Here is a 13584-nt window from a genome sequence, read left to right on the forward strand (position 1 = left end):
GACTAATATTTTTGTAGCACCCTAGGAGCGAAGGCACTCGGCGTTGCCCGTCAGCCCGTCGGGACATTTTTTTTATTATTTTTCACGCGGACACTATTCTATAAAGAAGGGTTTTAAGTTTTTGGCCGCCATTTAAAAAGATGGCTACAAATTGAACCCAAAAGACCTTTCAGCCCGTCTATAGGTTAAAGGAAACCAGTGTACCAAATATATTACGAAATCGTTTGAAAAGCGCGGACTTTGTTGCATAGAGAAGATTTTTTTGATTTCTGGGCGCCATTTTTTAAGATGGCGGCGGATTGGAAAAAGTACGCGCCTACTACTTATGAGTAACGTTCCTGCAAATTTTCAGCCTTCTAGGGCCAGCGGTTTGGGCTGGGCGTTGATTATCAGTCACTCTGTCAGGACTTTGATTTATATAGATATAGATTAGCCGGGATGTTAGGGGCGCTACAGGAGCCAGCAATTGCTTTAAAATGTGTCAGTGCATGACTTATAAAGAAATGCAAATTGTGTTTCTTTTAGATCAAAATGACGACTTTTTGGAGAAAACCCTTAAAGAAAATGAAGATATGAAAAGGCGACTGGAAAGAGCTCGACCACCTACTTCAAACGTACGTCAAAACTGCATGTTCTTAGAAATCAGTTGGCATCAGGAGTGAACAGCCCATTAGAGGCGTAAATTGTGTAATATGACTGACTTTAAATAATTGGTTCACTCCTGAGGTCATGAGTTGTTGATATAGTGTTAAGAAATAGATGCATTTCAGGCTCCGGTTGAAGAAATTGGTGTTGAAGAAGTTTCGGAGCTGAAGGAACAGATTCGATTTTTAGAGGAATTAATACGTCGTCATGAACCACCGGAAAAGCCTTATGTTGAGGATGAGAAAGCGCAAAAAGTAATTAGTATATTTGTTAATACTTGCGTAGTAGACTTGCCCAGGATTTGAAGTGGGTCAGTTCCACTGCATGCAGGACCGTCGAGAGACTTTGCGGGCCCCGGGAAAGGTTATGGGGGGGGGATAGAAAAATTCACCAACTGGAGCCTCAGAGATATCTAGGCCCGTGCGTGTTCATGTTTTAGTGTTGAAATATCCGGTTTCATAGAGGAAATATTTTCACCCTATATGTGTACTAGGTGGCGCTTTTATTGCAGTTGCGAAGGGGGTCTTCCATAAATTATCGTTGATATTTTAGGGGCCAATTATAAAAATTTTATGAAAGGGAAAGGTTTAAGGATTTCATAGAGGAAATATTTTCACCTAATATGTGTACTAGATGGCGCTTTTATTGCAGTAGCGAAAGGGGTCTTCAATAAATTGTCGTTGGTATTTTAGGGGCCAATTATAAAAATTTTATGAAAGAGAAAGGTTTAACTCTTAAATTAACGTAATTGTTTTAGGGGATATTTATTTTTTATTGAATCTTTTGGTTAGATTGTGTGGACAACAAAATTAATTATGCGATTTTAACATTGTTTTTTTTTTAGTAAAACAAAACTTCTTCAAGTTGCTAATTCACAGTTTTATTATACCATAAGAGGATTTTTTTACTCCTTCGTAACCTTTCATTTATTTAACCTAAGCTTTTTTATCCTTTACTTCTTTGGCATGATTGTTTAATAAAGGTCTTCGGAAATTTTCTAAAACGTTTTTTTTACTATCTGCGACCTATGCCTTGCCCTAATATTGTAGCAGTCGACGGGGTCACGAGGTTGAACTTATTACGATACTTAAAGCGCCCCCAAGTGAGAAGACTCGGCGAACTAGATTAGTTAAAAAATTATTCTCGCTTCGCGATAGGCACGGGCCTAGATATCTCGGAGGCTCCGCACCAACGCATTGGGAGGGTAAATATCTGTGTGTGCAGTGGTGCGTCTGCCAAATAAAGCACTCCGTGCTCTTGCCAAAAGCACTCCAAACACTCTCTTCTCGTAGCAACTTATGCTTTTTAAAGCACCGGTATGTTCATTTTGGTTAGAGGTAAAAGTCAGAAATTTCATAAACTGATAGTACTTACTGTTCCTACCTCTATCGCCATATAAAAAGTTTGTACCTAATATACTTTAAAAAATACCTAAAGTCAAATTTTCATTATTTCTTTCACTGATCGATCATGAAAAATCTAAGGCAATTCGAGAAGAGTAAGAAACCTAAAATTTGGGATTTATTAAGTATTTAATATATAAAGTAAGGAAAAATTTAAAAATACCGAAATTTCTTCAAATGGTTTTTTATATCTCACTTTAAAAACTACCTTTAAAAAGAAGAGAGATCCTAACAAAAACACCGACGTGCAAAAAAACGCAAAGGTTCGTTTTGAAAATGCTTCACCGTGTAAGTTCTGACATCCCATGGACAGCCAAGTTTCATATAAATATTTTTAATTTATGCACTTAATATAAAACATATAGTTACACAGCCAAATTGTATATAAAATTTGGCTATAATGGGATCTTAGAACATTTTACAGTGTAGCTGATGCAAAGCGAAGCTGGTCATATTCTTACATGTTATTGTTTTCGTACGGATAATTAGTTTAGAAGAACTTATTATTATGATGCTCTTTAGGCTTCTCTAATTTTATTCAAAGAATATCAAGTTACAACTAAGCAACCCATTTATGAGGAACTGCAAGACGCTGTCTGTAATACTTGTTGTGTTGTTAAATTATTGGACTACTTTGCCTAAACCCATAACCATCAGCTTTGAAATTAGAAAGCTTTGACATATAACTTGCTGGCTTATGATCTATTTATTAAAATTTATGCCTACCCGATTATCCACAGAGAGCTGTAAAAAGGTGTAGCTTTTCCGTAACCTATAGGGTGATTACCGTGAGAAATAAAACTTTTACCTTCGTTTATAATTTACTTTCAGGGATTCATACTTAGTAAGAAAAGGGGAGAATTAGGGACTGAGAGCATTTTAAGAGAAGGCTCAAGTTATGAAACTACCACTCTATCTCTTTTTTTGTCTTTTGCTGTTTAGGCTCTAGTTGAAGATAACATTGAAGTATTATATTTAAATTTTCACAACCATTATCCACTAGAATTAGCAAAGATCGAGGACCGTCCGGGCCCCCGAAAGGTACGGGCCCCGGGAAAATGGACCGAATTGCCCCCCTCTCTCGACGGCCCTGACTGCATGCGTACTGTAATGCGTAACTATTATAGAACAGTTGCCTCTGTACCCCAACAAAGATATCCTATTATCAATCCAAATATGCAGTGTAGAAAATCCATCATTCTTGTTCTGTAGTCAAGGAGACTTACACAAGGTTTGAAGTGGGCCAGTCCACGGTTTTCGACCCCATGCATAAGTACTGTAATGCATAACTATTACAGTACCTCTGTACCCCATCAACAGTGTCTTCCCATAAATCCAAATAAGCAGTGTAGCAAATCCATCATTCTTGTTTTGTAGTCAAGGGAAGAACTTATTCGTTGGGAAGAGAGTAAAAAGAGGCAACAAACTACTGAGCGTTTAAAAAGTAAGCTGAAAGAGAAAGAACATGAAGTGGAATCACTTGAGAAGTCTAACAAAACACTGCGAGATCAGGTAAAGAAACTAACCGTTTGTAATGTTTCATTAATGGTCATTTCAAGAGGTTAGAAAAGTTTGCATTGAATATTTTGTCGCTAAAATTTTCCGTATAACGTTGAATACAATATGGTTTAATTATACTTAAAGAGAGGTTATTTTTGTTTTATTGTCTCAGTTACTATGACCAATTAACGTTATCAGAAGTATATAATACCAAGCCACCAATCGCGGATTTTGGCGTTTTTCAAAATTTAGGCTTACGCCCCTGATGAAATTAAGAACCATCTTACCTTCAAGATCATAACAAGAAGTGATATCTAGTTTATTAGGGAGAAGGTACAGGTTGCCTAAGTATTCGAGCGCCATAGTCCCAGTCCCCCTTTCAAAATACAAGGGGGGACGTAAAAGGAGGCCGGGCTATTTCGCCTCTCCTCAGTCGGGAAATACGTAATTTTCGTCATTCGCCTCGCGCTTACGTGAGTTTTCAAGAACCAATGAGATACTGGTTGTAATATAGAGGCGGGGATTAACTCCGGACCTACGTTTGGACTGGAGATAAAGCTGGAAATGTGGTGAATTTATACCTTCTTCCTAATAAACTAGATATCACTTCTTGATCATAACTAAACCCCACTAATACTAGCTTTAAGAATTCGAAAACGAGCGCGAATGGGGTGCTTAAAGCTGTCCACGTTGAGCTCTGGTCTTGGGCGTTCTTAAAACTGCCTACGTGGAGGCTCTGCGGTCTTGTCAAACCTAAATTTTCGTCCCTAAAATCCGACTAATATTCTACATACCAAAATTTAACTTGCCAAAGGCAGGAACCAATTAAAATTGGTCCACGAGGGCGGAGCTAAAGCTAGCCTTAACCATGGACAAAGCAATACTGAAGGACTGATGACAGAGGGAGAAAGTTGAAAAATAATTGTTAATTCGCCTTCTATCGGCAGAAAGTAGCAAACCAGATAGTGTGGGGCATATTTGAGAATCAACGTTCTAAAGAGGGAAGTATAGATGGCGCTAGGTTTTTCCGGAATTTGACTCGGTGTTTTTCATAACCCCCCTCCATTTGGGGCTGAATAGGGGATAAGTAAGCTTAACATTGGTTGTTTACTCGCTTAGTATGGGGCTCTATGGGCTGCCATCCGTCCTTCAGTATTAATTTGTCCATGGTTAGTGGGCTTGTCAACTCCACCCCTCGACTATGGGAGCATCTAGTGGTATTGGTTTAAAGTAATCCACAGCCGAGATCGACTTGCTTTAAATGGTTGAGTGAATACCATATCTCAAAAATCAATTTGGTTGCTATGGTAGCAGCTTTTGTTGTGTTAAAGTTTCGCATGTTATTGAAGAACAGTACCGTATTCTACTATAAGGGTCCTCTTATTCCTTAGTCGAAAAATGTACACTAGAGGGAGTATTAATCTGGATCCAAACTAAAAGCACGGTATAGATACATATTCCTTCTCTAATGTGTAAGATAACTTGTGTTCAAACGTGTATATATTAAACTTATACCAAGGAAGATGGAGATAGGGAAGTTTGGTCAGTATAGGAATCTCTCTTCACGAAATGTAGCAGGTCACATGACTTATATTCGGCGTTAGTTTGAACTGCGCAGGAAACCGGTAGTGCCGCCTATCCTCAGCACGATGCGCGAGAAAAGTGCGGCGCGTGCGCACATGCACAATTGCACATCCACGCCGAAAACGGGATTTTTGGGCGACCGGAGTTCTTGCGTTACGCGAAACTTCCCTATCTCAATCTTCCTTGCTTATACTTCTAAAAGGGAGGGTGAAGTGGAAAATCAAGTGATTTTTTATCGATTCTTCTACATATTATATAAGATCAGTCTGCGCAGTAAAACATCCAGGAAATATCTCCGAATGATTTCAAAATTAAAATTAGGTTCAGATTTTCTGAATAATTGGAAATAAGGACCTCCGACCAATCGCGTTACGCCCTGTCTTCTTGATAATAGGACCCACGCTTTGGTTTAAGCATGGTTTTCACTTGACCGTAAAAAACTACTTTGCAGCTGGACGTCAAACGTCAGATTTGTTTTATACGTTGTCGCGCAGCGTTATAGCGTTTTCACTTAGCGTAGTTCATGCAAATAATAGAACCAAGGCTTAACAGATAAACTGAACACTGCACTAATTGCGGTCCATCTATTTTCTTTCTTCTTTGCAATCTTTGTTTCTAACATCATACAGATTTGTATTGTTCCTAACCTCTTCAATAAACCTTTAAGCTTGAACTTCGGCATTCTCAGGGATTTGTACTAGTTACTAACTCGATTAGGAACGAAATAAATAAAAACATGGCGGACCGCAGACGGCCTCTTCCGAACACGCGTGGTCGAAAATAACGTCACGACTCTAGCTTATTGCTGATTGGCTCGCGCAGAGCGTTAACGTTGAACACGGCCGAAAAAATAGAAAGCTAATATCGCCAAACTCAACGTAATTTCTGTCCAGCGTAACTAGGTTTTTTTTTCGGTTATCGCTTGACGTCGGGCGAAAAGTCTTGATTTACGCCAAGTGAAAACCATGCTTTAAGCTAAGAATAGTTGTTTTGCCGGTCGGCAGTGTTGCCATTCCATTTAGGTATCAATTGGTTAGCAGTTTAGTTTGGATAGGGACTGGACTAAATTGGTTGACAGTGCTTTAGCGTCTTGTCATTAGTAAAAACTAATGCCCATAAACGATTATATGTTTCTGTTCCATAGTTGATAAAATTGAACAAGGAAAAAACCCTTCTGGAGAACAGAGTAAAAGCATTGTTGGTTAAAGCACATCCACCAGAATTGGCACAAGTTGAAGAACTAAAGAAAAAAATACAGCAACTTGAACAAGAGGTAAAATCCAAGTTATGAAGCTAAATTTAGAAATTAGCAAGCCCTATCTTTGCAACTTCAAATATGAGTATATTTTATTTAGACCGCCGGAAGAAAACCGGATGAATTGGAAGAATTGAAAACAAAAAGCCAAATTTTGGTGGATAAAATTTATCAATTAGAAAAGCAATTGGCGAAATATACAGTATTCAGAGAGGTATAAACGATGAATCGAGTTAATCAGTTAAAGGAAAAGTTCGGGTAACATTACATTATACCTTAAAAGAACGGCCTTTTTCTAAATATAAAAGGAAAAATATTAAAATTAAAATAATTTATCTCTTATTACAATATGATAATTAGCATTTAATTAGTCGCCTTAAAAACTAGGACTACTGCGACATCCGCCATCGGTCTGCTAAACCGAACCTCTTACCCCTACGGGATTGGTTGAATTCTCACAGGTTGAGATAGGAAGGGGTAAGAGGTTCGTGCTAGCAGACGCCACTAAACCAATGGCGCAGTAGGCCTCGTTTTTAAAGCTAATTAAATGCTAATTATCATATTGTAATAAGAGATCATTTATATTTATAATATTTTTCCTTTTATATTTAGAAAAATACCGTTCTTTTAAGGTATAATACCTGTACTTTTTCTTTAAATTAAAGGCCGGGAAACGGCGAAAAGGGTTCTTGTCAAACTGAAAACCGTGCATCGAACTAACAATGGGCGACCGTTCTTCAAACTTTTAAGGGGTTCTTGTCAAACTGAAGATAAACAATGGACAGTCTCTTAAATTTTGTTTCCCCGACTTTTTGTATCCCCCATTTAAGAGACTGTCCATTGTTTATCTTCAGTTTGACAAGAACCGCTTTGCACGGCTTTCAGTTTGACAAGAACCCCTAAAAAGTTTGAAGCATGGTCGCCCATTGTTAGTTCGATGCACGGTTTTCAGTTTGACAAGAACCCTTCTCGCCGTTTCCCGGCCTTTAAACAACAGCTGACTATCGCTTTTAACTACTATGCATGTTAAAATATAACCATTTTTTTGTAGACTATGGCCCGAGCCACTAGAGATATTTTCAACGATGACCCTTCAGTCAGCTCCTCTGTTAAAATTAATAATCTTCAAAAACATGTAAAGGTTTTGCATAGCTGTTAATTTCAGAAATGAAACATATTTTTGATTTCAATTTTGTCAGGTATTGAAACTGTCGGAGGAAAATTTTGAGCTAAAGGTTGAATTGGAGCAATTGAAAATTGATGTTCCTCGTTACAAGGTGCAGATATCTACCTTGGAAGGCTTAATCAATGTTCTGAAATCAGATTTGAAGAACAAAGAAGCCATAATTGAACAGTTCTCAAATGGAGAACAGCCAAATATCAAAGTAAAATAATTTCATTAATGTAATTATTGCTAGTCAAGTCTAGATTTAATGGCATGTCCGTGTCTTAAACAATATGGGTGTATTTCCAAATGGGGGTGATAAGACTAAGTACAGTGGGTTCTATGGGCTATTTTGGCTCCATGATCACCCCTAGCATTCTGGCTAATCTTCTGGACACGAATTTTACCTTGCCAAAGGCAGGAACCGGAGCCTCCGAAATGAACAAGGCCCATGCGTGTAGCGAAGCGAGAATATTTTTTTAACCAATTTAGTTCGCCGTGTTTTCCCGATTGGGGGCGCTTTTAGTACCGTAAAATAAACATAAGTTCAGCCTCGTGACCCCGTCGACTGCTACAATATTCGGGCAAGATATAGACGTAGGTCGCGGATAGTTAAAAAATGAAATGTTTTAGAAAATTTCCAAAGACCTTTATTAAACAATCATTCCAAAGAAGGATAAAAAAATGAAAGGTTATGCAGGGGTAAAAAAAATCCTTTAATGGTATATGAAAACTGTGAATTAGCAACTTCAAGAAGTTTTGTTTTACTAAAAAATCAACGTTGTTAAAATCTCATAATTAATTTTTTTTTGTCCATACAATCTAACCAATAGATTCAATAAAAAGTGAATAGCCCCTAAAAATTACGTTAATTTAAAGGTGAAACCTTTCTCTTTCATAAAAGTTTTATAATTGGCCCCTAAAATACCAACGATAATTTATGGAAGACAACCTTTGCAACTGTAATACGAGCGCCATCTAGTACACATATTGGGTGAAAATATTTCCTCTGTGAAACTGGATATTTCCCCACGTAAAAATCGACACGCATGGGCCTAGTTCATTTCGGAGGCTCCACAGGAACCAATCAGACCTAATGCACTAGTTCCCATTGGTTTCTGCCTTTGGCTTAACTAGCCTTTAGCAAGCTTAGCCACTGTGTAGCAGAAAAGCCATCTATAAGGGGCATCAACGGAGCCGCGCTTTCCTTTAAAGGGTTATCCTTATTAAAACCATAAGTTCAAGTTCATAAGATATGTTCCATAAGTTTGTCACTGGTTACTGAGAGCTTGTCATGAAGTGACGTAGATGAAACGTCATAAATTCTTGTTAAACGACGCTTGGTGAGGTGCTGTCAAAGGCTTAATTGGTGCAGACTAAATAGGAAGATGGACTGCAATATTAACCGAGTGTAGTCAATTCTCGCTTGTCGTCCTCGAACCAGCTCTCAGTAAGTCTCTAGCATTACAAGTATAGGGAGTGTCGTGCTTATGGAACATATCTTATAAACTTATTCGTTTAGCCAGAAGTCCATTGAATTAGCCTAGGCTAATTTAATGGACTTCTGGTTTAGCATATCAGCCTCATTTAAATTTGAAACATTTGTTAATGCAGGAAGCGAAAATACCGGATCAATCGCAGAGTGACGTACTTGATAACAATGTTGATAAAGGCAACAATACCGCAACCCCTAAATGTGCGAGTAGTGCCAGCACACATAGATTACTTGATGTCAAAACTAATAAAATTGCCTCGGAAAATATGAAACTTCAACATGAAGTTAAAAAGGTATGTGTTTATTTGATAACAACATCATAGCAAAGCGCGGGTCACGTGGTTCCCCTACAAGTTGACTTTCCTCCTGAACTCAATGAGATAGATAGAGTTACTTACAATTCAAATCGGCTTACCGCGAAACACATTGCTTTTATCAAGCACGTTTATCAAAACGTGACAGCGCCACCTGTGAGCCTCTAGCGGAACTAATTACAACTTTTACTCGCTTATTTGCAATCAGAAACATCGTTATGATTTTTATTTCATCTATTTATTAGATTAGAAAGGACTAGAGTTTTTATTATTTAACTCGCGTATTTTATTTAACACGTTTAAAAAACTATCTTGACAACTTGTTACGCAGATTATAGCAGCACACGGTAATAAAAAAGTTCTTCGAGTGATTAATAGGTGGCGCCACCCGTATTTGATAAAGATTCATGCTCGACAAAAAGTGTATCGCGAAACGTCGATCTCGAGATCTCACGTTGTGACTCTAGGTTTAATACATATATTCAAATGTGGATGAAAGGGAAAGTATGACAATGGCCATAGAGTCTGTGTTAAATAACGCGGACATCAAAGTTTCGCCATTAACTATATAGTTTACTAGTGACTGATGGACTTGCAAACTCGCGACTGAAAGTAGTTCAGACATTTATGCTCCTTGGTTTAACCATAGCCCACTCGATCACGCGCATCACGACGCAAGCTGCTCGCGCTATAGCTAAATAAATTACCGAGATTGGTTTTAAACGTATCTAGTTTTATGTGCTCTTCTATTACTTCGATAACCTTACTTAAATCCATATTATTCCTTCAAATACCTTTTAAAACATCACCTGATACTGTGTCCTGACTACAAACACAAATCGAGGAAGTTCTAGCATACACAATAGCAGACGACCGCTATTAACCGCGAATTAACACAAGACCTATTTTAAGGGAGTGAACAGGCCCAGTATAGCTACGCCACTTAAACGGTCGACTACGGCGAAACTCTGATGACTCGCGACTTTTAGCCATTTTCATACTTTTCCAGTCTGGAGTTCTTCCAAGACAAAATAGGTGAAGAAGTTGTCAATTAATTTATCTAGTGTCAACGTGAAATTGACCAATTATCGAAGCGGAACAGAACATTAACGGAACAAAACCGTCGAGTTTTAGACGCGCTTGAAGAAAAAGAGAAACTAATCAAAAGTTTAAAGCAACAAATTCCAACGCCACATTCCATGCCTCCACGACAATACAAAACTTACGTAGTTACCAAGATGTACGAGGAAAAAATCTCTGGTCTTGCAAAGGAGTTAGAAGAATTAGTGAGTGAATCTTGGGAGCCTTAAAGGCATTTACAGACGATGCAACTTTTTGACTCATTTAGATGAGTCAACTTGAGTTGAGTAAACTAGTTGGAGGCAGTGGGAAATGAGGATAGTTTTTGAACCAGTCTTTTGGACCAGTGACCCCCATATCGTCCAAAATAATAAAGTGGTCCCTTGGACTGGTCCAGTGGTGTGCGAGTCCCGTTTTTTCGGTTTCGAGCCGAGTCCGAGTATCGAAACTAATTTCTTATCGAGTATCGAGCCGAGTCTCAAAAATACTTTCGAGTATCGAGTATTTAGATAGGTCAAATTTTGGTTCTTTCGAGTAATTATCGAGTCTCAAATATTGACTTGTCGATTAGCAATTTTGTAAATTTCTTGAAAATAACGAAGATGTTCAATTATCTAATATCTAACTAGTTCATAAAGATTGTAAGTGATCAATTAAACATTGAACAGGTGATTTTCAAAATAAATGCTCATGAACTCATCGTCTGCTATAGTTGTAAGTATCGGATTCGAGTATTTGTTGAGTATTTAAAATGTTAAAAAGCTACTCGAATCTGTCTCGAGTATCTCAATGTGCTGTTATCGAGTATCGAGTCGAGTACTCGCACACCCCTGGACTGGTCTCACATTAGTTTTCCTACAGATTTGAAATTAATAAACTTAAAATCTAGGCCAAGCAATTAATGAACTGGTTTTCTCGGACTGGTTGGGGACAAGTTGAATCGCCAAATTAAAAATTTATCTCTGACCAATTTTTGCTGACTCAACTTCTTGACCCATCTACTTGAGTCAAAAGTCCTTTATTGGGAGAGGCCAGAGTGGCCCGATTTTCTTCTCTTGGCCCACTCCCTATTTTCAATAGAACATTCTAATGCAATATCGCCATACAATGAAATATGATTGAAAATATTTTAACATAGAAGAATAAATATCATCGGGTATTCACAGTAACCAAAGAGCAAGCGGAGAAAGAAGAACGTTTAAGGATGGAGATAGCTCAGTTAAAAATTAAGGTAACAAATTTTTAATCATTGTACACTTTTCTGAAGGTGCCATACAAGCCTTTCTTTAAACTCCTTTCTCGGAAGGGAAAACGCAAACGCCCTTCGTCTCTGCTTTTTCCCCAGCAACATATGGATTTTTTTGTAAAGGTCTATTGGTAAACACATAATGTACAAAAAATATAAAATGTTAGTGCGACATTATCGTGTTACAACCAATGTATTAGGTTTCAACAGGGGCACAAAACGACAAAACACGTATATTCAATAGACCTTTTTCAAAAGGGGCCCACAGTATCATGTTATCGTGTGCTTTGATATAGGGTTAAGACTGTTGTATAACTGGCATTGCGCCTCCAACGTTATATCTCTAATTGTAAATTGAACTGAACTGTATTGAACCCAGTCTTGTATTATATAAACGGATCGTCGGCAGGGCCGGAAATAAGAAAAATTTGTTATCGGACATGTGTCCAGTGACCCCCGGTTTGACTGGAAAATTTATAGGACATTGTCCACTGGAGTGTGCAAAAATGGTGTCCTTCTCCATTGTCAAGCTATCAAAACTTCGGAAAATTTATAGGTCAAAATGTCCAGTGACCCCCTTCGTTTTTAAAAAAATTATGGGACATTTTAAAATTTTATTGGACAATGTCCAGTGTCCTGTGCTTATTTCCGGCCCTGATCGTCGGCTCTATGCCGATTAGTTGTTATCTCGGACGCGTGCTAATATGCATCAAATTAAACTGACGTTTTAGTAACTTTAAATGTGTTCTTATTAAGTAGTTAATTAAGAAACACAACATGGTGTCAGAAGTTGCTTCGCTTTTTCGCCCGTTCCCTCGTTTATAGTGAGTCGCGTTGTGTTTTTTTTCCTCGTGCCGAGGCTTACGGTTTACGTCGCGTTTCGCGCGTTTCCCGCTACAGTTTGGTTTCTCTCGCGTGATTTCCGTCCCCATTATGGCGTCAACAGCGTTTCATGTGTCTACCCCTGAGCCGTTCAACTTTTCCTGTCCCAGTGATTGGCCTAAATGGCTGCGCCGTTTTGAACGTTTTCGCCTTGCATCAGGCCTCAATACTAAGGGAGAAGAAGAACAAGTTAATGCGTTGATCTACCTTATGGGAGAACAAGCCGAGGACATTTTTAATTCTTTTGGCCTCACACCTGCGCACCAAAAAGAATTTAAGACTGTAAGCGACAAATTCACTAGTCATTTCATCATCCGGCGAAATACCATCTACGATCGAGCAAAATTCAACTCTCGTGCCCAACGAGAAGCAGAAAGTGCCAACGACTTCATTACGCAGTTATATGCCTTGGCCGAGCATTGTCAGTACGGAAACCTGAGGGACGAATTAATCCGGGACCGTATAGTCGTTGGAATTCGAGATAAAGCATTGTCCGAACGCCTTCAAGATGATCCTGCCCTCACTTTGGAGCAAGCCATCCAACGCGTACGCAGCATGGAAGACAGACAACGTGAACAAAGGGATTTGAACAGCTTCAACAGCCTCAATACACTTCCACACGTCGACAGCATCGGAACTTCCAACTACAGGCCTCAAAGGCCTACACGTTTTAACGGAAGACGTCCTGCGTCAGACCTTCAGTATAAGAAACCTTCTCAAGAGTTCCGCTCTAAAAGTACCAATCGCTGCCCTCGTTGCGGAGCCATTCCCGACCATCCACGGGAGAAATGCCCAGCCAAAAATGTACGATGCTTCGAATGTGAGAAAATGGGCCACTACGCACAAGTTTGCCAGAGGCGCAACATAAACCAAGTTGAGAGAATGGAAGAAGCAGATGTCACCCACATTCAGACAGCAGATTGTATGTCCAACGATTTCTTTATCGGATCTATCGCCGATCCGATCCTTCAGGAGACTCAGACCACATCAAGACAACATAGATGGATGATCACTG

General features: G+C 38.8%; 1 protein-coding gene across 1 annotated transcript in view; it reads left to right on the top strand.

Annotated features, from left to right (window-relative positions):
* The first annotated feature begins 476 nt into the window (after window positions 1–476).
* The window catches only part of LOC149681550 (uncharacterized), a 30828-nt gene continuing 17720 nt past the window's right edge, over window positions 477–13584 (top strand). The window contains exons 1-10 of the mRNA XM_089834189.1: window positions 477–614; window positions 771–899; window positions 3426–3560; window positions 6277–6405; window positions 6488–6601; window positions 7439–7522; window positions 7587–7772; window positions 9167–9340; window positions 10426–10647; window positions 11580–11672. Of these exons, the coding sequence (XP_089690315.1) occupies window positions 477–614; window positions 771–899; window positions 3426–3560; window positions 6277–6405; window positions 6488–6601; window positions 7439–7522; window positions 7587–7772; window positions 9167–9340; window positions 10426–10647; window positions 11580–11672 (1404 nt within the window). The remainder of the gene's footprint in view (window positions 615–770; window positions 900–3425; window positions 3561–6276; window positions 6406–6487; window positions 6602–7438; window positions 7523–7586; window positions 7773–9166; window positions 9341–10425; window positions 10648–11579; window positions 11673–13584) is intronic.

This window comes from Phalangium opilio, unplaced genomic scaffold (assembly GCF_054372755.1).
Source record: "Phalangium opilio isolate 3A_F unplaced genomic scaffold, DU_Popi_V2 ptg000038l_1, whole genome shotgun sequence".
Classification (NCBI taxonomy): Eukaryota; Metazoa; Arthropoda; class Arachnida; order Opiliones; family Phalangiidae; genus Phalangium; species Phalangium opilio.